Here is a 23,790-nt window from a genome sequence, read left to right on the forward strand (position 1 = left end):
ATAATTTGTTGATCCGGGGAAGTCAGCGCAGATTTGTCTTCCACAGGTTCTGCTAAACCAATCTGGTTTCCTTCTTTGACCAAGTGATGGATTTACAAGATGGTGGCGACTTAGTTGACGTTGTTTACCTGGATTTCAGTAAGGCTTTTGACAAGGTTTCCCATGATGTTCTGATGGCTAAACTAGAGGGGTGTAGACTGGATTTTTGGATGGTGAGATAGGGAACTAGCTAGAAGGTTGCACCTGAAGAGTGGTTGTCAATGGTTTTCCCTCCGATTGGAGGGAGGTGCCACAGGACTTGGTACTGGGTCTTCTAAATGGGGCCTACTCATTAAATTTGCAGATCACACCACATTGAGTTCGAAGAGATCTAAACATGCTGGAAAATTGGGCAAATGAGATCAAGATTCAATTCAGTAAGGAGAAATGTAGCGTTCGACATCTGGGTCACAAAGATGAGAAGCCAGCAGTGTGTGTGTGAAGGAGATCTTGGGGTGCTTGTGGCATGTAAGCTAAATATCAGCAGAGAGTATGATGCGGCAGTAAAGGCGGCTCATGCAGTCTTCGGCTGTATCAAGAGGCATCGCATTGAAATCACAAGGTGTCATAATACCACGGTATACCACATTGGTTGGACCCCAGGTGGAGTACTATGTGCAGTTCTGGAGGCCCCAGTTCCCCAAGGTGGACAAAATGAAGAGGGTGAAGAGGAGAGAGACAATGATGATCCAGGGCCTGGGGACAAAACCCTATAAAGAAAGGTTGAGGGAAATGTTCAGTCTGGAGAAGAGGAGATTGAGGGGGGACCTGATGGCTCTGGAAAAGGGCAGGGAACAGTTCCGGTTGGCAGCAGAGGATAGGAACCACAGTAATGGGATTAAACTACATGTAGAACAGTACCAGGGGGGGGGGGGAGAAAACCAATCCCAGTTCAGCAGTGGAATCAGCCGCCTAAGGAGGTGGTGAACTCCCCTTACTGGCGGTTTTTAAGCAGTGGCTGGACAAGTACTTATCCTGGATGCTTGAGGCTGATCCTGCAGTGAGCAGAGGGTTGGACTACATGGCCCGTATGGCCCCTTCCCGCCCTGATTCTAGGTTGAGAGTAAATGGTCCAAGGCCAGCCAGCATTACACGGGGCTTTGACGCCGACTCTCCAATTCAGAAGAGTTGGTTTTTATACCCCACTTTTCACTATTCAAAGGAGCCTCAAAGCAGCTTACAATCGACTTCCCCTCCTCTCCCCACATGCCCCACATGCAGGCAGCAGGGAGAGCTTGGGCTAGTTACAGTTCTCTTTGACCTCTCTCGGCCCCACCTACCTCACAGGGCATCTGTTGTGGGGAGAGGAAGGGTAAGGATGGTAAAGCCACTTTGGGGCTCCTGCTTGTAGTGAAAAGTGGGGTATAAAAAAGCAGCTCTTCTTCCTAAATCTTTTTTTGGGGGGGAAGAAGCAGCCCTGCTTTGCACTATCTGAAGAAGTCTCCAAGTGGCTTCCAGATCTGTCAGCTCTTCTTTGCCTTCCCCAGGGATCTCTAGGCTCCACCTCTATTCTTTCAGGCTCCACCCCCTGATCTGGTGGGCCTCACCTCCCGGGGGTTTCATCAAGGTGCATGGCTTGGAAGATCTGGCAAACACCTTCCCGGGGGCTCCCGCATTTCCACCTCTAAAAAGAAAGAAACTAAAGCTATGTTTCATGCAGAGGTAGGAGGCTCCGGTGTGAAACAGAATTTAATCAAGTGGAAGGTGTGTCAGTTGGTTGAGTTTCTGTGGATTTCTTTTGTTCCCATTGCTTGTCACTGTTTGCTCGGTCGAAGGTGAAACATCAGGAGGTCGACAGGTCGAAGCGGACGAGGTGGGAGGGAGGATGGGCCCGGGGAAAGAGCGAGGGAGCGGTGGGAGGGAGCGGACATCCAGAGGGCGGCGGGAAGGGGAGCTGTCCGAGGTGGATGCTGGTGCTTGCCGCAATGACACGCCCACAATGCAGGGACCCACAACACCCCACAAAGCATGGCGCAAGGACCCGAGTGTCGCACAGCGATGTGCCGTTTTGCATTCGAGGGGGAAAACCCACCAGTCCACATTTGCAACCGAGCTTTCATGCACCGGCGAACGTCCCTACTCGCAACTAAAACGAAGCACAGGGATGGGCGAGGGGAAACACACACGCCACAGCCAAAGACGGACATTGTGCGGCACACGGGTTTCGACACAAAACTCCTACTGAGGAACAAAGCGCCGATCCAGAATGCGCTCACACCCATGACCACGCTCGGCATGCGCTCTTACTGAGGGGCGGCCTTCAAACCGGTGCTCGCTCGCCGCATGGCGGACACGCTCGCTGGGCATGGGGATGTGACGATGACTCAAGCAGGCCCTACAAGGCAGACACGGCACGACACACGCGAAAGCCGGCTGGCACAACTGCACCGTGACGGGTGGAGGGAAACTGCATTCTTGATGTTTCGGGGGGAGGGGGTGCAATCCCAGTGGGGGGGCCTGAACTCATAGGTGCTGAGCAGGAAACTGGCTTGCTAGAGAGGAGACCCGGGAGACGGGAGCAGGGAGGGGGTGGCCTACGGGGCACTCAAGAGTCTGTGCACTGGGGGTCAGCAGGCGAGCCAGAACGGGCCGAGGGCTGCGCTTATAAGACACTCGGGTTGCGGAAGTTGTGGCCGGCGAAACGAGCTTCATCCCCCAGCTCCTCCTCAATCCTGCAGAAGACAAACAGAGGGTTAGTGGCGCTTGGAGGTCCATCGGGATACAGATGGGGTACACAGCCTGGGGCACCAATGCTGTGTGTACTTGGGGGAGGGGGAACAGCGGGAGGGCTTCTGGAGTTCTGACCCTGCTGGTGGACCTCCTGATGGACCCTTATGTTCTTATATGAAGCAGAGGACCATCAGTGGCTGTTAGCCGTAAGGTATAGAGGGAACACTCTGTCTGGGGGCAGTGATGCTCTCTGTTCTTGGTGCTTGGGGGGCCACAGTGGGAGGGCTTCTCGAGTTTTGGCCCTGCAGGTGGACCTCCTGAGGCTCACTGAGTGTTGGCCTGGCCTGACCCAAAATGACTTCTCTTATGTTCATTTCCCTGGGAGAAAATGGCTGCTTTGAAGGATGGAGTCTACGGTGCTAGGCCACAACCTGGGGTGGCAAATCCGTGGTTCTCCAGATGTCCATGGACTACAATTCCCACGAGCCCCTGCCAGCAACACTGCAATCGTGACTGAGTTCCAGGGCATCCCTGGATCAGGAGGTCCCATGTACTAAGCCTTGGCCATTTCCGGCAAGGAGCATTCTTGCCTCTGTGACAATCAGATGTGCATTTCTCTTGCCTGCCCTTCTCCTCTTACCTCATTAGCTGGTTATACTTCGCCAGGCGCTCAGACCTGCATGGAGCTCCAGTCTTTATCTGCAAAAGTCAAGGGCTTTGTTGAAATGACCTCCTCAGAACAGGTGCTCGCTATCTGACACTTTGACCTGTAGCTTGACAAACTCTGGTTAGTCCGCTCCATGTGCATAACAAACCACGGTTTATTCCTTGGCCTCGGTGAGCCTGCAGGAAGGCTCCTTCCTCCTTACAAGCACAATCTCTCGATGCTGTTCCAGAGGTCCCTTGCACTGCCCAAGAAGATGGCAAAGCCTTGCTATATATGCAGTCCGCTCAATACTGCTTGTTCGCAATGAACGGGTCAGGAAGCCAAGGGGAAGCCAAGCCCCTCTCAGCCAAGATCATCATCAGCCCTTTCCCCTTGCTGCCTAGTGATTTGGTTGCATTCTGTGGGCCTGAGAGCCAGTGTGCTGCGGTGGTTAAGAGCAGCGGCCTGTAATCTGGAGAGCCAAGTTCAATTCCCTTCTCCTCCTCCACAGGCAGCCAGCTGAGGGACCTTGGGCCAGTCAGTTCTCTCAGACCTCTCTGAGACCCACCTACCTCACAGGGCATCTGTTGTGGGGAGAGGAAGGGAAGGTGATTGTAAGACACTTTGAGACACTTGAGGCCTGCTGGGTGACCTGGGGCTAGTCACAGTTCCCTCAGCCTCACCTATCTCACAAAGTATCTGTTGAAGGGAGAGGAAGGGTAGGTGATTGTAAGCCACTTTGGGGCTCCTGCAGGTAGTCAAAAGCGGGGTATAAAAAAACAGCTCTTCTTCCTAAATCTTTTTTTTAAAAGAAGAGTTAGTTTTTATACCCTGCATTTCAGTATCTGAAGAAGTCTCCAAGTGGCTTCTGATCGTCTTCCCTTCCTCTCCCCACAACCGACATCCTGAGGGAGGTGGGCCTGAGAGAGCTCCAACTGAACTGCTCTGCAAAAACAGCTCTGAGAGAACCATAACTGGCCCCAGATCTCCCCAGCTCACTGCATGCGGAGGAGGAGTGGGGAATCAAACTCAGTTCTCCCAATTTGAAGCCGCCGTTCTTTAACCCCTTCACACCCAGATCTCCTCAGGCAGCCCGTTGGTTTGCCCTCCTTGGGCACGGCCACAGTCATTCAGGTGAGGCCTAAGCATCCACCCAACACTGGCGCCGAGTTTCCCAGGGCTTGCCTTTCTGCTCCCACCACCATTCTGCTGACAGCTTGTGTGGGAGAGCAACCTTGACATGACGACACAGAACACTCTCCTCCTCCTTCAGAACAAGGGAACGGCAGAAATGAGTTCGGCCCAGCTCTGACTCAAAGGGATGCGTTTTCAGCAGGCAGCAAGAAAAAGAACCCCTCTGTGCCGAAGCCACAGGGTGCCGATGAGGTGGCTCGTAAAAGAGCGCATGGATCTTCACATAGTTTTCACTGGGTCCCTTTCATCTGTTCCCGGCCTCGAATCTGGCAGAGCTGCCTCTGCTGCTTGCTTTCTACCCTGATCCCAAAGTTCCTCCTGTTAATGTCACCCGCTACCCGACACTTTGGCATGGGTGTTGCTTTCACGGCACTGCCGGTCCCTTCCTTAACCTGGGATATTTTGCAGTGCAAGCCGGAGAAGAAGATCCAGGGTGGCCATTACCCTCATTACAGCCTCAGCCACAGTTCCATCCTCCTGGATGTCCTGCAACAGAGACTCCCCCCCCCCCCCAGGCCCGCCCCAGCCAGAACCTACCTGTCCGGTACAGAGTCCCACCACCAGGTCAGCGATGAAGGTATCTTCAGTCTCCCCCGATCGGTGACTCACCATCACCCCCCAGCCATTCTCCTGAGCAAGTTTGCAGCTGCAGGGACACACAAGGAGGAAGTCAGTCATTTGGCTTCTGGGTTGGCTTTGGGTCGCGAGGACCCGGGCTGAAGGGCCCACGGACTGCTGGGGCGTGGAGCCGTTCGGGTGGGCGGGACTTACGCTTGGATGGCCTCGGTGACTGATCCGATCTGGTTGACCTTCAGCAGGAGGCAATTGCAGGCCTTCTCCTCGACGGCTCGCTCGATGCGCTTGGGGTTGGTCACGGTCAGGTCGTCCCCCACGATCTGAATCCCGACGTTGGCCGTGAACTTGGACCAGGCCTCCCAATCATCCTGGTCAAAGGGATCCTCGATGGAGACCACTGAAAGGGCACGAAGGAGATGCTCACGGTGAAGACGCACACATGAAAACAGGGCAGAAAGCCCAGACCATGGGAGAACAATATGAATAATACAGGGCCAGTTCACACAATTTGGAATGTGGCTCTTTAATCCCATAGCTTTAACATTCAATGTGACAACTATAACTTCAGCATTCATTACAGTGAATGAACTGACTTCTGGTAGCTATGTTGACACTTCATCAACCCCAGGTTGATAAAATTATGCCCATATTTGGAGTTCCTTTTTCCTCTTGCTCCTCAAAAATTTATGCGTTCCATAAAGAAAGGACCATGAGCTCTCCCAACATACAACTTCCATAGTCCAACTTCCAATCACCCCATAGTCCAACTTCCAATCACCCCAGGTTGATAAAATTATGCCCATATTTGGAGTTCCTTTTTCCTCTTGCTCCTCAAAAATTTATGCGTTCCATAAAGAAAGGACCATGAGCTCTCCCAACATACAACTTCCATAGTCTCTAATAGGGGTGAGCGGTTTGGCGCAGTTTGGCGATCACCGAAGCCACAGCGCTGGCTGCCTCGGGCTTCAGTGATCGCCAAGGCGGCCGAACCACGCCGAACCGCTCACCCTTAGTCTCTAGCCCAGAGATTCCCGACCAGGGTTCTGGGTAACCCTGGGGTTCCACAAGACGTCTCTAGGGGTTCCACGGTCTTTCCCAGAAGACCAGATGGCCGCTGGCATCTGTAGAAGTCAATGGAATCCAATTCCCCTGTTGATCTACAAGCCTTGTCTCTTTCTCCACAATGGAAATGGCAAATGATTGATTGACAGGTCAGCTACTGCATCTTACTCCCATGCCACTGAAAAGCAGGACAGGGAGGAGAGAATTGCCAGCCTTGTTGTGGCCAACCCCCCCTCCCGCCCCTCCCATGATCTGGCCCTCTAGAAAGAGGGCTTGGCTTGGGAGCTGGGGACTCACCTGGGTAATCTCGCACAAAGCTCTGGTAGAGGTCCCCCAGTTCATCGGCCGAGATGTAGCGGCTGGGATCGTCCGGGGACTTAAAGTCCAAGTCGTATTTGCCATCTCTGTAAAACTCTGAGGCGGCCACGTCCATGCCAATCACAATTTTGTCGGTGTAGCCGGCTTTTTCGATGGCTTCCTTGAGGAGGTCCAGAGCTGGGTGGCAGAGAGGAAGGGAGGGAGAGCAGCTTAGATTCGCGAGCCATGGCAACATTTCAGCAGGTCTCCTAAGAGTTCCTGGTGTCCCTCAGAAGGGGGGTTTCCTAAAGATCAGTATAAAGCAAACAGCCCCAGACTTGATTTGGGGCGAGATGCATGGTATGCAGAGACAACCATAATAAAAAGCCAAAGTGTGCTCCTTCGAGGCAAATCAGGTTAGCAAAGATGCAGCAAAGATGCAAGGAGGGTAAGGTATTTTTTCTTCTCGGATTAGCCAAGCCCGCATCCCTGGTATGCACATATGTGCAGAAAGCACATGTATTCACTGTCATGGGTGAACAGAGTTACTACAAGGTTGACATGGGGCCATCTTTTTGAGCCACAGTTTTGCTCATTTTAGGATAAGGAAACTGAGTCACGCATTACAGGTCTGTGATTGGCACTGAGAGGGTTCTGCATGATTTCTCACTCCCCAAATCCCTACCATCTATCTGTTATTGACCATTTCTGGGTGTCACATGGAATATTTTCTGCACAATTTTTAACTTAAAATCAATTTTTCAAAAACTGTATAAAGAAAGGAGGCAGTGCCTGTGGAAGTAGAGATTAAGGAAGCACCAACCACTTAAAAAATCAACCGAGGAAAGGAAGAGGAAGAAGGAGAAGGGAGAAACAATTGGTTTTATTATACCTGTTTTTCACTACCTGGGGGAATCCCAAAGTTTCTTACAAACAACTTTCCCTTCCTCTGCCCACATCCTGTAGGTAGGTAGGGCTGAGAGCTCTGAGAGAACTGCTATTTGAGAACAGCTCTGAGAGGATTGTGACTGGTCCGAAGTCACCTGCAAGTGGTGGAGTGGGGAATCAAACATGGTTCTCCCAATTAGAATCTGCTGCTCTTAACCACTACACCACACTGGCTCTCAAGACCTTCAGACCAGGCTTTGTGTGGATCTTTAAGGATCACCTTCACTGGGATCCGTCATCCTGAGATTACCCAAGCTGCCTTCCACTGGGAATTGGCTCTAGCGAAGATTTAGCTGGTGTGAACCTGCCAGTTCTTGCCTCAGTTTAGAAGAAAGTCTGTCTCTTCTGGCTGAGTTTGAGGTCCTGCCTTTCTCAAAGGGCCTTTGTAGCAAATTAATGAAAAATGGAACAGCACTATTGATATTTAAATTTTTTTTACTGCACTATACTGGTTTTTTTAATGTCTTATTGTGCTATAAACCACTTTACTTGAGCAGAAACCAAGATGACAGCGATGGAGAACAATTTGTCTGGTGGAAATCGGTGGGAATTGGATTATCCCTGATATCAAGAGGAAAAGAGGTGGATTCTCTGCTCTGTTGTTTCCCCTCCTCACCTTCGCTGTTCTCCAGGATGTTTGGGGCAAAGCCTCCTTCATCTCCCACGTTGGTGGCATCTTTGCCATACTTGTCTTTGATCACGCTCTTGAGGTTGTGATAGACCTCTGCACCAATGCGCATGGCATCCCGGAAGCTCTCTGCTCCAACCGGCAAGATCATAAACTCCTGCATGGCTAGCTTGTTTCCGGCATGAGAGCCCCCGTTGATCACGTTGAACGCCTGGGAGGATGCCCCAAAAAAGCAAAAGTTCAAACTCAGTACTGCAACTTGGACCACATTCCGCATGACAGATTTGAAGAGATTTCCAAACTGGTTAAGTTGCCACAGCTTCCCCCTGCCCCAACTGCCTTCCAAAGTGAGGTGTGATCTCAGACGCTCCACCACTGTGGCTCAGTGGTAGAACGCCTGGTTGGCATGCAGAAGGTCCCAGGTTCCATCCCCAGCAGCTCCAGTAAAAATGACCAGGTGATGTGGAAGAAGAGGAGCTGATTTATTTATTTAATTTTGTACTCCACTTTTAATTACCCTTGGAGAGCTCTCAGAACTGTGACTGGCCCAAGGTCACTCAGCTGGCTGCATGTGGAGGAAGAATGGGGAATTGAGCCTGGTTCTCCAGATTAGAGGTTGCCACTCTTAACCACTACGTCAAGTTGGCTCTCTGCCTGAGACCACCAGAGAGTCACTGCCAGTTGGAGAAGGACTGATTCTAAACCATTCTAATGGGATAGTGCTGTGAATTCTGGCTTAGCAATCCCCAAAACCAAATCCCCCAAGTGTCTTGATTGGCAGCCATGAGTTTGAACAGACCTGACACGAGTTCAAGCAGCCTTGGTTGAGAGCCATGAGTTCGAGCAGATATGCAACTGGCAGAGAGGGTCTGTAGTAGGGGATTTTTTCTTGGGGGGGAGGACTCAGATCCCTTGTACAGTAACTCGCAGTCTCTTTACTGACCCTTCTCTCCTCCTCGCCCCTCTGTGCTCCATTGTGGAAATCCGGAGAGGTAGATTACTTACGGGGACGGGCAGGATTAGGTCTGCGTTTCCAGCCAGATCCGCAATGTGCCGATAGAGAGGGACGTCCTTTTCTGAAGCCGCCGCTTTGCACACAGCCAAGGAGACGCCCAGGATGGCATTGGCTCCGAAGTTAGCTGCAAACGTTCCAAAAGGAGAAAGAACAAGTCCGTTTTCGTCTGCCGCCAAAGGAGCTTTGTGTCGGGTGGGATGCTAGTGAACTAGTGGTCTAGCGGTGGTGCTATCCCAAGCCTTTTGCTGATGCCACGGAGCCCCTTGCGTCAGGGTGAGGCTCCTCGCACCAGGGGAAAGAGCCATGGATGGTGGAACTACTAGGCCAAAACCACAGTTCCCTGTCCCTGAGGATCTTACCACCGTCTTTCTACTCCTGAGCATCTGCTGCGAAGGCTTAGATTCTGAGCACTGAATCCTGCCCTCAGACTCTGCACCGAGCTTGCACTGTCGGAGGACTCCCCTCTGAAAACAAACCTCCCCCACAAACTCCTGTCTCCTTATGGAGCAGAGAGAATGGAATTACATTTGTTCTCCGTTCCGTCCAGTTCTAGCATGAAGGTGTCAATCTTCTCTTGCTCCACCACGGAGAGGCCCTGTGGAAAGAAACACCCCTTAAACCAGAGAACGACAAGAAAAAGACAAACACTGGTGGTTTGTGAAGGGATTTGCCCTTTCCGAAGGTAAGCAAGGTCTGTTTTCCCATTAGTCAAAGGAGTCAAAATAGTTTAGGGCTCCTATCATCACCTCCCTGAAAACAGGTGTGCCAGTGGGAAGATGGTCAAGGTCTTGGTTTTGACCTTCAAGGCCATACGCGGTCTGGGCCCTGCATATATGAAGGACCGCCTCTCCCAATAAACCCCCAGACGAGTGCTTAGATCACCAAGAGCCAATATGCTTTTGGTCCCTGGGCCAAACAAAGTGCATCTGGCCTCGGTCAGGGTTGAAAAGGCCCTGGCCCCAATCTGGTGGAAGATGCTAAGGGAGCAATTAAAATTCTGCAAGGCCTCTAAAACTGTGCTATTCTTACCAGGTATATAGTTGAGGCAAGAGCAAACAAATGAAATCAACTGGTCTCCCCACCCCTCATCAGAATATAGTCCCTCAGAGCAGGGGTAGTCAACCTGTGGTCCTCCAGATGTCCGTGGACTACAATTCCCATGAGCCCCTGCCAGCAAATGCTTACAGGGGCTCATGGGAATTGTAGTCCATGGACATCTGGAGGACCACAGGTTGACTACTCCTGCCTCAGAGTACTCCAACATAGATGGGCTAACATACAGAGATAAGAACAAGGCCAAGAGGTGAAAAACAGGGGACGGGGTCATAATTTTATCATTTGAACAGCTGGTGTGTGTGGGGGGGGACTGCAGCAGGAGAGAAGTGACAAGAAATGACAAGTTTCGCCCTCCTTGGACGAAACTCTTCCATTTGAGAAACACTCCAGTGGGCCCAGCCCTATAGCATTACAATCCCTATGCATAAGAAAATGTTAGCTACAGCAAAATGGAACTCTGATGCCAGTCCTGGTTTAGAAGAATGGGATAACATAATGGGTGACTATGCAGTGATGGCAACATGAACATCATCTCTGAAAAATAAATCAATTTCAGAGTTTGAGGAGAGATGGGGAAGTTTATTATGAAAGCGGAAGGCAAATTTAGAATGAGAAGCCTTTTAACATAGTATACAAATACGCAGCAAATGTTTTACAATGTTAAAGCGGAATGAGAATAGAATTTTAAGTAGAAATTGATAAAGAATTGGTATTTGAATCATATATTTTTTATTTTATTTTTTATTGTGAGATACAGAATGATGGATTTGGATTTGATCTATATTGGTCATAGCCAATATGTTACAGTTGACATGTACAGCTGACATGAGGTGCGCAATATGCAATATGTAGTCATGGTGAAAATTAATAATATAGTGGCAAGACAGTTACAATGTTCAGAAGTTAGAATAGCTGAAGGAAGGACTGTTGTAGAGGCGACCAAACAGTGGCGCTCCAGATGTTCATGGAATACAATTCCCATGAGCCCCTGCCAATGCTGTAGTCCATTAACATGTTTGACCATCCCTGGATTGAGGAGGAATCTTGAATGAAAGTTTTGGCTTGTTTGTTTTGTATGCCCTGCAATGTATAGTGACTTTTGAACAGGATTTGTTCTACTCTTTTATAAAAAGGTAAAGGTATCCCCTGTGCAAGCACCAGGTCATGTCTGACCCTTGGGGTGACGCCCTCTAGCATTTTCATGGCAGACTCAATACGGGGTGGTTTGCCAGTGCCTTCCCCAGTCATTACCGTTTACCCCCCAACAAGCCGGGTACTAATTTTACCGACCTCAGAAGGATGGAAGGCTGAGTCAACCTTGAGCCGGCTGCTGGGATTGAACTCCCAGCCTCATGGGCAGAGCTTTCTGCATATCTGCTGCCTTACCACTCTGCGCCGCAAGAGGCTTTCTCTTTTATAGCTCTTCTATATTTTTTTCTATATATATACACACACACACACACACACACACCAACAAATGCCCTCATGCCCAAGTCCAGGAGTCTCACAATCTTCTGCGGCCTGGATTAGTTCACCAGCACCATCCAGTGCAGATTCAGTCCTGTGTAAGACCGCTGATTTCAAAGGGATCAGAATGGAGTACCTCTGCAATGGATTGCATTGTGCAACACCCATGCTTTTACTAGACTGTTTCCACATTTCTTGTCTCTTAGAAGCCAGGGGTTGACCCTCAGGAGGATCAAAACATCCACCTTTAGCTATGGCTTCAATTCAGGATTGAAGAAACATCAAATTTCTGTGTGTGTTAGGGGGAAAATGGCGTTCAGGCACCATTTTTGGTGCTGACTTTCAAACCCCAAATGGTCTAGGACAGTGGTCCCCAACCTTTTTATCACCAGGGACCGTTCAATGCTTGACAATTTTACTGAGGCCCAAGGGGAGGGGTAGTCTTTTGTTGAGGGACGTCACCACCGCCTGAGCCCCTGCTCCACTTGCTTTCCTGCCGGCACCCCTGACTTCCTGCTGCCTGCTGGGGGGTGCTGCCAGCAGCAGCTGCGCAGTGCCACGCCGAGGGGGAGCTCCAGCCATGGCGGCCGGTGGAGAGCACCAAAGGTGAGCTGGCAGCAGAGTGGCAGGGCAGCCCCTGAGGCAGCAGCCAGGGAAGAGGACAAGGAGGAGCCGCGGCCCAGTACTGACTGATCTACGGACCAGTACCGGTCCCCGGACCGGGGGTTGGGGACCACTGGTCTAGGATGATCATACCTGCAGGACCGCCTCTCCCACTACTCCCCACAAAGACTACTTCAGTCTATGGGCCAAAATATGCTCTGGGTTCCTGAGAGGTGAGATTGGCCTCAGCCGGGGCAAGACTTTTTCAGCCCTGGCTTCACCCTGGTGGAATGCTCTGCCAGCAGAGATCAGGACCTTGTGGGGCCTCAATCAGTTCTGCAGGGTCTGCAAGACAGAGCTATGCCACCAGGTCTTCGGCTGAGGCCAGGAAGGGGACACCCATAACATCTAATTGGCCGGCTTTTCCTGAAGAATCCATCGGAACATTGAGAAAAGAAACATCTGCCCCCAAAAGGATACCCTCTTTAATATTTAACCCAGGCTTTATGAACAGGTGTTTTGTGAAACCCTGGGGATTCTTGAGAGCCCTGGGCCCATTCCGCACACATAGCACTTTCAATATGCTTTGGCAGCTGGCTTTTCCTGTGCAGAACAGAAAAATCTACTTCTGAATTGCATTGAAAGTGCATTATCTATTGTGTGCGGAATAGGCCCTGGAGAGGTTTCCTGGAGGGAGTTTATTAATGTTGTATATGTTTTTAAAATTTGTTAAGCATTTGTTGGATGATATGAGGACATATGGTCGTGTTGAGCCACCCACCCCTTCCAAAACGGCCAATGATGGGCTTGGAGGGGGTGGGAAAGGGAGGGGCCCCAGGTGGGCGTGTCTACAGCTCTGCTTCCCGACCATATTCTAAATCAGCAGTCCGCAACCTTTTTCAGGTTGCGTCCCGTTGGCAAGGGGTGGGGGAGAGGGCGACCTGGGGCCCCTCGCATACATGGCAGCCCCGCAAACGCGCACGCATGGACCTGCCATGCATGCCCATTTGCGCTCCCGTTGGACGCAAACATGCATGCGCAGCACGTCCATGCATGCGTGTTTGGGCCAGCAGCCGCACTTCCCTCCCCCCCTCCTGCAGCAAGAAGCTTGCTGGGCAATAGGCTGCTTCAGTGGCCAATTTGCTCATGGCCTGGCGAGCTTCCCGCTGTGGGGGGGTGGGGAGAGGGAGCCACGGCCTGCTGCCGAAGCTCTCGTGGCCCGGCACCGGGCCATGGACCGAGGGTTGGGGACCACTGTTCTAAATGATTGTGCCACTTCTGGAGTTTCTCGGGGTTTCTCAATGAATGTTTCAGGGGTTTCTCAATGGTAAAAAGTGGTGAGAAAGGCCGATTTAACTAGTGGTGTATGGGTTAGTTATGGACTATTTTTAAACTGCAATTTTAAAAATGCCTGTATTTTATGAATTGACGTTACCCACCCTGAGCCTTGTGGGAAGGGTGGGTTTTTTTTTTTAATTCTTAAGAACTTTATTAAGAGATGCTTGCAGTTTGACTTGAAAAAAGTCAGGTGTATATTTCATACAGATTAAAAATGAGGTTCTTAAAAATCCCAACTTGACCAGATATTAAACTATTTAAAAACCTTTAAAGGTGTATTGAGAACAAACAGGCCTTTAAAAAACATGTTTGTCACTCCCAAAAGGAGACTGCTTTAGGTAAAAATAATAAAAATCCCATGCTGCATAGATAATGCAGAGAGTTCAAGTTATCTGGTCTTGGGAAGGGTGCGTTATAAAAAGAAAGATGATGATGATGATGATTTCTGTGCCCCAGGCATGGAGGTAGAGGTGCCAGTTCTCAAAGGAAGAGATTTCCCCCCCAATTCTAGCTACAAGCCACATTGGTCACATCAAAGGCTTCAACACTGCTCTTTGACGATGCACACAGGTACACACAAACACACACAGGGTGTTCCCGGGCACCCAGAAAGGAAAGGAAAGGAGAAGAGAGGTGGGGAGAGCGAGAGCGAAAGAGAGAGAGAGAGAGAGAGAGAGAGAGAGAGAGAGTGAGGGCATGCAAGAAGTGGAAGCTGGTGAGAAACTGAAGGGCCAAAGGGGATCCTTACAGAGCTCAGGAGAGCAGGGGCGATGGTGCTGTTGATATGATCCACCGCCTGCAGGACCCCTAGAGAAGGAAAAAGACACAGAGAGTGTCAGAGAAAAGCAGAGAGACACAGAGATGGAAACTGGCCCACATGACAACCGGGCTCTTCCTGGTCACTTCGCTGGCACACGCCCGCTACCATCGCCAGTCCCAGAGCTGGCCACAGCACACGGACACACACCAACACAAACGCACACGCACTTGGGACCTCTTTGGGAACTGCACAGAACCGACCTTTCCCGAGGAATCTGGATTTATCGTTGTCACGCAGCTCCAGAGCCTCGTAGATGCCGGTGGACGCTCCGCTGGGGACAGCTGCCCGGAACAGTCCTGAAGAGGATCGGTGAAATATGAAGGTGGGAAAGGAAGAGAAGAAATGATTTAAGACCGGGACCCTTTTCAAGTTGTTATATAAAAAAGCAAGCCTCAAGCTCTTTTCCGGACATTTGGGATTCTATCATCTGCCCAGCTTGGTGCAGTGGTTAAGAGCACCAGCCTCTAATCTGGAGAACCAGGTTTGATTCCCCACTCATCCTCGAGCAGGCAGCTGGGTGACCTTGGGCTGCAGTTCTTTCAGAGCTCTCTCAGCCTCCTCTACCTCTCAGTGTGTCAGCTGTGGGGAGAGGAAGGGTAGGTGACTGTAAGCCCCTCTGAAACACATGGCATGCTGGGTTACCTTGGGCAAATCACAGTTCTCTCAGATGTCTCCCAGCCCCACCTATCTCACAGGGTGGCTGTTGTGGGGAGAGGAAGGGAAGGCGATTGGAAGCCACTTTGAGATGCCTTTGAGTAGTGAGAAAGTGGGATATAAAAACCCAACTTTTCTTCTTCTGTGGCAATTTTGTGGCTGTGTCCTCCATGCTGTTTCAGAAGGTACCCACAGGCCTAACAAGTACCTGCACTAGACTTTATAAGAGATGACTGGGATGGGGCAGCCTCTAATCTGGAGAGCCAGGTTTGATTCACCATGATGACTCCTCCGTGCAGCCAGCTGGGTGACCTAGGGCCAGTCAGTTCTCTCAGAGCTCTCTCAGTCCCGCCTCCCTCACGGGGTGTCCGTTGTGGGGAGAGGAAGGGAAAGGGATTTGTAAGCCACTTTGGGACTCCTTTGGGTAGTGAAAAGTGGGGTATAAAAACTAACTCTTCTTCTTCTTTGAGAAGTAATAATAATTGCGTGTTCTCAAGGGACGACACCAGAACTATGGGTTTTTTTGAGACTGGGGTGCCTGCCTCCCCCGCATCCACACACACCTTTCGCAGTGTACAGATCCACCTCAACAGTGGGGTTCCCACGGGAGTCCAGGATCTCCCGAGCATGGATCCTCTCCATGGCCATCGTGGAAGTCGGGTCGTTCTGGAAGAGAACAGAGGTGTCAAGTGGGCAGTCCAAGGAGAGAGAGAGAGAGAAAAGGGATGACTGGGAAATAATTGCTGTTTAGAAAGGCATTTCTACAAGCCAAGCTCCAGCTGTCATGCAAAGAGGACCCAAGTATATCTGAGAGACTGTCAGGTCTCCTAAGAATATCAGAGTTGCCCAGATAAGGTTTTCATGGAAATTTCTGGGTGGAGCCAGAGGACAGAGTAGTGAAGGGGGGGAAGGCTTAGCTATGATGTTACTCTAGGACCTCAGTTTCTTCCAGTCTCAGTGGTATACTATAGAGTCTAACCTCTGAAGATGTATTTCTTCTAGGGGAACTGATTCCTGTAGTCTGGAGGTAAACAGGGTTGCACTTACTTGTAACTGTTTTTCATCGAGTGGTGCAGTCACGGTTGTAATTCTGAGACAACTCCAGAGCTCATCCAGATGTTGGCAACCTTATGAGCTGCCAACCTTATGAGCGGCAACCTTATGGCAACCTTATAGCCACCTAAGCTATTGCCCCCCCCCCTGTCTTGTGGCAGACAGTTCCACAAACCCATCTGAAATCATAATCCCTTTTGCCTGTCTCGACTTGCCTCACCTCAGGTCATTTGCAGTGGTTTTGTTTCTAGAAAAAGAGATGGCGCGGGGCGTGCCTGAGGGGAAGAATAGCCTCTCACTTGGAAGCACTCCGGCCTATTCCCCGGTTTGTGGAAACTCTCCCTTTGGGAGTTCCCAAGGAACACGGATTGGGCACCCTCTCAGGCCCCTCATCTAACCCCAGGTTAGAAAGGGACTCAGTGGCTGCATCCCAGGAGACATGGGAACAAATGAAGCACTAAGTGCCATTTGCGAGAGGTGACAGTTCTCTCTGGAAGGCCACCTCGCTCAGGAAGTTCTCTCTGGAAGGCCCGTCCTCTCAGGAAGGAACCATCTACAGACTGGCCCAGCAGGTGCGCAGAAACAGAACCCCTACAAGAGAGCACGCTGCTAAAAATGTCAATTGTCCAAAGACGGCTGATGGGAAGAGACACTCCACCCACTGGGACCAGCCATGGCTGGTGTGGTGTAGTGATCAGAACGCTGGACAGGGACCTAGGACAACCGGGTTTGAATCCCTCACTTGATATTGTCTGGTAGGGATGCCAGCCTCCAGGTGGGGCCTGAGGATCCCCTGAAATTCCAGCTCATCTCCAGACTACAGAGGTCAGTTCCCCTGGAGGAAATGGCTGCTTTGGGGGGTAGACTCTGGGGCATTGTATGCTGCTATAGTCTCTCCCAACCCTGGCTCCATCCCCAAATTTCTAGGAGCTTCCCAACATGGACCTGGCAACTGCAACCCCACTGTCCGTCACCCAGTCTCTTGGCCTCACCTATCCTCCTGAAGTAGTTGATGTGAGGAATAAGAGGAGGGGAGAGGAAAATGATACCAACAGCTGCTTTAGCTCCCTTATCAGCAGGATATAAATAACTAAAATAACTAAGAGGGACAAGGGAATATATACCATCTCCCTCTCAGGAAGGACACTGGCTAGAGAAGTGTCAGCCCCAATAGAGATAAATGTATTTTCTGTTCTGATGTCCCCAGACTGGGCTTTGACCATTTCCCTCTGCTGCCCTTCCTTTCTGCAACTTGGGTTTTTACTCCATGGGCCTTCAACCAACCCATCTCTCGACTGATGTTTGTCCCTATGAGGGATAGTTGTAGGTAGGAGGAACATTGGTTTTTATACCATTCTTTTTACTGCCCAAAGGAATCTCAAGGCAGCTTACAATCACCTTCCCTTCCTGTCACCACAATAGACACCCTGTGAGGTGGCTGGGAGAGCTCTGAGAGGAACTGCTCTGTGAGAACAGCTCTAGCAGGACTATGACTAGTCAAAGGTCACCTCCAGCTGGCTGCAGGTGGATGGAAGGGGACTTAAACCCAGCTCACCAGATTAGAAGCCACTGCTCTTAACCATTATACTACGCTGGTTCTCTGGATATAAATCCCACTCCCCTACTCAGGCTGTGGTCGCACCTGTGGGCTGCCTACATGGCTGGTTGGCAGGGTTGCCAGGCCTCCTGCTATGGCAGGAGACCTCCTGCTGGCAAGTATTGTTGCCTGCTGCTGCTTTTGAGTGGAGAAAAAAATGGCACTGGTGTGTGCAGTGTAACCACTCTAGGAATCACTGAACTCTATAGTTTTAACATCCAGCTTCCCAGAAGTGACGTCATGGCTCACAGATGTCCCTGCCCCTCAAACCAGCTGGCTGGTTTGGCTTGATATAGGCTGGATTGTGCAGGTCACGATTTCCAGTTGCTGCCCAGTTTGTGAAACTCTCTCTTCTTCCCCCTTTCCCTCATGCCGAGGGATGTCACCGCTGCCTGAGACCCTGCTCCACTTGCTTTCCCGCTGGTGCCCCTGACTTTCTGTTGCCTGCTGGGGGGTGCTGCCAACAGCAGCTGCACAGTGCCATGCTGAGGGGTGGCTGCTGGAGAGCACCAAAGGTGAGCTGGCGGCAGAGTGGCAAGGCAGCTCCCAAGGCAGCAGCCAGGGAGGAGGACGAGGAAGTGCTGCGGCCCGGTACCGACTGATCCACGGACCGGTCCCAGTCCTTGGACCGGGGGTTGGGGACCACTGGTTAAGAGCACTAGCCTCTAATCTGGAGAACCAGGTTTGATTCCTCACTCCTCCACATGCAGCCAGCCGGGGGACCTTAGGCCAGCCAGTCACAGTTATTTCAGAGCTCTTTCAGCCCCACCTATCTTACAGGGTATCTGTTGTGGGGAGACGAAGAAGAGGCGATTCTTAAGCAAAATAATAATTTTTTTTAAGGCACCCCAACATGTTAATGACAGAATTTGTCTGTAGGCATCCACTAATCCCAAAGACACAAATATGTTTTGATCATAATACACCTGTGCACATATGAACTGGAACCCCAGCAGCAATACTTTTCAACCTAACCTTATATACTAGAAATCCATATCAAACTAGTACGTTAGTCGTGTCTTCCCCCAAATACCTGGGGAACTACAGTATGGTGTGGCTTTCATTTATTTGCTGAGGTATATCCCTGTTTCTCTCCCTGTTGGAGAACCAAAAGTGTCTTAGGTGGTTCTCCTGTCTTCCATTTCAACCTCATAACAACCCAATGAGGTGGGTCAGGCTGAGTATGTGCGACTAGCCCGAGGTCCCCCAGCAAACTTCCATGGCAGACTGAGGATTCAGATCGGGGTCTCCCACATTCAAGTCCAGTAGTGGCCAAACTGTGGCTCTCCAGATATCCATGGGCTACAATTCCCATGAGCACATATTGGCAGAGGATCATTGGAATTGTGGTCCCTGGACCTCTCGAGAGCCACCCCTGGCACGCCAACCGCTTTGCCACTCTGGCTCTCACTGGTTAGCCAGAGATGCTCAGTCAGAGAACAGTGGGAGGTGCATAGTTGAACTGGGGCACATCCATTTTGCATGCCAGGTTCCATTTGGGGGATTTTAAAATAGGGCATAAGAGGTGAGAGAACTCCACTTCGCGACCTTGGAGAGCTGCTGCCAATCAGAGCAGACAACACCGAGCTAGACAAATCAAGGGCCTGACTCAGGAGGAGAAATCTTCATTGGGGGAGGGGCATGGCTCAGTGGTAGAGCATAAGATCCCAAGGTCAATCCCTGCTACCTCCAGTTAAAATAATCAAGAAATTGGTGATACAAAAAGGCCTCTGAGGGAGAGCAGCTGCCAGTCAGAGGAGGCGACACTGTCCTTGGCAGAACAAGGGTTTGAATTGGTATAAGGCGGAGAGATTGGGTCTCTTGTTTACATATACAGCAGTTATGTGGAGAGGTGGCTTTAATGCCACATGACCACTGATCAGTGAACCACGTGGAGCACAAGCTGGACAGTCTTGCTGAAAAGCCGGCTGCACAAATGTGGTCACTTGTGAAGACAGCCATGGCATGAAAAGTAATTTCCAAGGGCTCAGCTGTCAGCTGTTTTGAAGGCAGGCTCCAGGGGGAAGAGGAAAACGTCAATATGCATCCCGTGCTCTGCCGTTTTAGGGCCCAGAATGCATCTGTAATAGATCACAAGGGTACATGAGGGGTGGCCCTGCCCTAGATGCTGATGAACATAACAGAGTCTTGTTACTGGAGGCCTGCTCCACAATCTCTCCTGCAACTGCCCTCTGAAGCAAATTTGCCTTTGGCAGTGTACAGATGCCTTGGAGCGAGCGATAAGATAGCAAGGAAGCTCTCCAGTTATGGGGAGGAGGAAAGGAAATCCAGATGTCTTCCCTTTGAGTTGCACGCATCTCCATTGGCAGGGAGCCAAGCGCACAAGCTGCTGCAGAGGTCGCTGACAAAATGCTAGAATTTCACTGCCGCACGTCAGCAGGACAGGGCCCATAACCTGGACGGAAAAGGCAGATTCTGTGACCTGCATAAATGATGCAAAGAAACATAATCTGACCAATTATTCAGCCATTTTTACACTTCCTCATGTTCGATCTTGGACTTACTATTGGGAGGGGCCCAGGGGACCCCATTGTCTGCCCCCTGGAAATCTTCGTTCAAAACATTCCTGCCACTGCCCATGTGCTTTCAAGTACAACCTTTTCCAACCTTTTGCCCGTGGAGGAGCCCCTGAAATATTTTCCAGGCTTCGAGGAACCCTGGAAGTGATGACATGCCCCTTCAGAGAAGTGGGAATATGGAGCCAGCCAATCAATCATTTGTTTCCATTGTGGAGAAAGAAACCAGGCCTGCAGAGCAACAGGGGAAGGGGGTTCCAGTGATGTCTAGTGATGCCAGAGGCCATCCGAACTTCTGGGAAAGGCCATGAGGAAGCTCTCTCAGCCTCATTGGGAATTCCTGGATTAGAAACTTCCCATTATGAGTGAAAGCTGTGAGGTTGCTGAATTCCCTCCCCATGCCCAGACCCTAACTTTGTGTGTGTTTGCCTGGAATCACCAACTCTGTCAGCTGTCTTGCTTATCAGAGATGGAGTGCCATGTTCCCTCTTCTGCTGGGCATGCAGTTTGCAGGGATATATTCTTTCGAGTCAATCTTTCCCACTGTAAGCAAAAGATTTGGGTTTCCTGGAGAAAGGACAAAATGCCAGCCAGAGTAAAGCCTCCCCAAATTGCAGTGATCTCCCACGAAGAAATCTTTTCACATGTATTTCGGCCCACGTGAGCACATTTAATTGTTTATTTATAATAAGGTGACCAGATTTTAACATTGGTAAAGTGGGACCAATGTGGGGGGTGGTTCTTGATTAAAAATTTGGTCTATATGGAGCAACAAAAAGTTTAATAGAATGCATAGAACGCAAAAATAGTATTGTAATATATATATTTTAATTTCAACAGAAGTACAATTTGCCAGGTACCCCCAGATGTCCTTCCAAAAGTGGGACAATCTGGTCACCTTAATTTATAATTATACTTGTTTTCCACCCTATCCCGAGACACAACCTCAGATTTTAATGTTAAAAACAAATAGTCTCTCCCCCATGTGTTGATCCTAGCCTACCTCGCAGGGGAGGTTGTTGTGAGAACAGAATAGACAAGGTCAGAGCAAGCTGCTTCCTATCATCCTTGGGAAGAAAAACACCTAAATAAGTTCTAACCACTTCCTGTTTCTCCTATCTTGTCTACAAGGACAGGATCAGCGCTTGCGCAACTCCTTGGCGCCCCAAAATTATTACACATTTCAGCAGCTGTTTGTCCTTTAAGGATCTCAGAGTGCTGGTTGTATGATTCCCCAAATGTTCTCCATTTGGATGGTTTCCAGGGCTAAGTAGTTATCAGCTCTTCTGTACCACTGACCGCTGCCCCTGAGTGCAGAGATGGAGCATTCCGGATTGGCTAAGGGTTCACGTATTGGTTTTGCCCTATTCCTGTGGAAACCTGAGAGCCCTTCCAGTATCAGACTAGGATCGGGAAGGCCCGGGTTCAAATCCCCACTCTGCCATGGAGGCTTGCTGGGTGCCCTTGGGCCAGTTGCTCTCTCTCAGCCTAACCCACCTCACAGGGCTGTTGTGAAGAAAAAATGAAAGCGGGGAGAACAACATAAGCTGCATTGAGGCATCAATTAAATGGAGAAACCTCGATCTGTATCTATTTATCGCTTCGCAGAAGGATGGTCCACAGTGGGCCAATGCGGCCATCAGGGGAAAGCAATGGTGGAAGGGCCATTGTTTGCCCTCACCCTCCACCAGCCGCCGCCAGAATCTTCTCCTTGCCCAGCGGCCTCCTTCTTACCGGCTGCTAAGCCCTCTGGCTAGCAACAGCTCTAATCTGGAAGGAAGACTTAATGTTAAGAATGTCAGTGCTGGGTTGACCCTACCCCGTGTCCGGAAGAGATTTACAGACACCCAGCCACCTGCATTGTGCATGACGCAGAGGACAGGCGAGGGAAGGGAGGGGGAGGAGGGAAACGGGCCGCAGCAGTCCTGAAAGGAGGAGGGGGGAGGAGGAGAGCAGAGGCCTGGGAGTAGCCCGGGGAACAGCAGGCTATGGCGGAGGTACAGGGCAGCCAGGTTTCAAATCTCCATCTCGTATGGCCTGAATGGAGCCGGCCTGCCTGTTGGGAAAAGCCTGCACTGTTTCGGACAGGGCTTTTTTCTGGAGCCCGCTCAGGAGCCTGCCTTCCCCTCCTACCATCTTCTGCAGCGCCGCCTGGACCAGCATCCCCCCCCCCCCGCCGTCAGCTGCTCCAGCAGATGCTCTGCGCAAGGAAAGGGAGCTGGTGGCCTGTCTGACCCCACAGATGCTCTGGATACGGGGCGGGGGGGGGGACTCTGGCTTCTAGAACTGCACACATTTCCCTAGCTCAGGGCCAGGAAGAGCACTGGAGGCCCTGTCCTGTGTCGATGCGCAAACACAAGCGTCCCGTTAGCGTTGATGCTCCTGATCGGGCGATCGGGATCAAACAACTGCGCCACTCTTCGGCATAGTGTGGCCTTCCTTCCAGTCCTGAGGGAAAAGCGGTTCAGGTGCTGCTGCCTTCAGCTCCTGGGGGGGGGGGACGTCAGACAACCATTCCCCAGAGCCCCCCTTCCTTCTTTCCTTGGGGTGGATGCCTCCTCCCTTCCCTTTCCCAGAGTAAACAACAGGAGCCAAGAGAAGCAACGGAGGCGGCAGCTGAGGGGAGGGCTGGATCAGATCAGGGGTGCTGGGTGGGGGGTGTTAAGGGAAGCCCCGGCAACTGGGACGAAGGCGACGCGACGTGCTGGCGGAGGTGCGGGGGCAGAAGGCCCGCTTAGCCGCATCCCAGCCGATTCCTCCTGCGACTCCGCTCCGCGGGGTCTCTTCTCGTCCAGCCATCCTAGAGCACTGCTGTGCACAGCATCCCGTCGCTGTCCGATAAGCCTTGCTCAACAGAGCGCGATGGGCGCCCTCCCTACACTCGTCCCCAAGTGGCGCCCGCCAACCCCCCCCCCCTAAAAAAAAAAACCCCACCACCGGGGAATAACTTTCCACGCCACGGGCAGCGGCCACTGCCTGCGAGCCGCCCCTGCTTGGAGCAATTGGGGACGGGGCACAGCTCGATGCTCAGGGTTCCTCTCGTCTCCCCGTCGGGAGGTTGGCGTCCCGCCGGGGCCGGCAGCAGCGTCCGCCACAGGAGCCCCCCCCCCACCCCCGAGAGAAGCCGGGCGCCAGCAACTTCGGCACGAGCCGAGCCCGGGAAGGGCGCGCAAGCGGAACTCCGCGCCGAAGCCCGTCGCTTTGCGCAGCCTGTGCTCCCCGTCGGGAAAAAGCGTCGTCAGATTGTGTTTTCTTGCATGTGCGCGTGGCGGCTTTATTTTGCTGCGCGGGCTTGCCGTCGTCCGGGGGACACGCGTCGGGGCGGGCGAGGAGGGGGCCTGCCCCTCGGGAACCCAGCGGCCCTGGGGCGGGCGGGAGGACCTACCTGCCCGGGGCGGCGGCTGCGGGAGGCGAAGGCTGCGCGGCAGGCGGGACCGGGCGGGGGAGCTGCGGCGTCCTCGGAGCCAGGGGCGGTAGTGGCCGGGCGAGCGGCGGCCGTCGGGCGGGCGGGCGGGAGGCGCCCCTGATAGGGCCCGGCCGGCGGCACGTGACGCAGCGCGGCGGTGAGTCAGGCTCGGGAGGGCGCTTTG

At 51.7% G+C, this 23,790-nt stretch overlaps 1 protein-coding gene across 2 annotated transcripts; it reads right to left on the reverse strand.

Annotated features, from left to right (window-relative positions):
- Window positions 1–1,715: 1,715 nt before the first annotated feature.
- On the reverse strand, window positions 1,716–23,719 carry ENO2 (enolase 2). 2 transcript variants are annotated; one of them, XM_077345760.1, is made up of 12 exons: window positions 23,586–23,719; window positions 15,577–15,679; window positions 14,560–14,655; window positions 14,288–14,346; window positions 9,601–9,670; window positions 9,066–9,199; window positions 8,049–8,271; window positions 6,485–6,682; window positions 5,321–5,522; window positions 5,087–5,195; window positions 3,350–3,408; window positions 1,716–2,711 (listed from the first exon to the last, which is right to left on the reverse strand). In XM_077345760.1, the coding sequence occupies exons 2-12, from the start codon at window positions 15,659–15,661 to the stop codon at window positions 2,642–2,644; spliced, it is 1,305 nt and encodes a 434-aa protein (XP_077201875.1). In that variant the 5' UTR covers window positions 15,662–15,679; window positions 23,586–23,719; the 3' UTR covers window positions 1,716–2,641. The 2 variants fall into 2 exon arrangements, with proteins under 2 accessions (XP_077201875.1, XP_077201876.1); XM_077345761.1 differs by lacking the exon at window positions 14,288–14,346.
- Window positions 23,720–23,790: the final 71 nt, after the last annotated feature.

This window comes from Paroedura picta, chromosome 7 (assembly GCF_049243985.1).
Source record: "Paroedura picta isolate Pp20150507F chromosome 7, Ppicta_v3.0, whole genome shotgun sequence".
Taxonomy (NCBI): Eukaryota; Metazoa; Chordata; class Lepidosauria; order Squamata; family Gekkonidae; genus Paroedura; species Paroedura picta.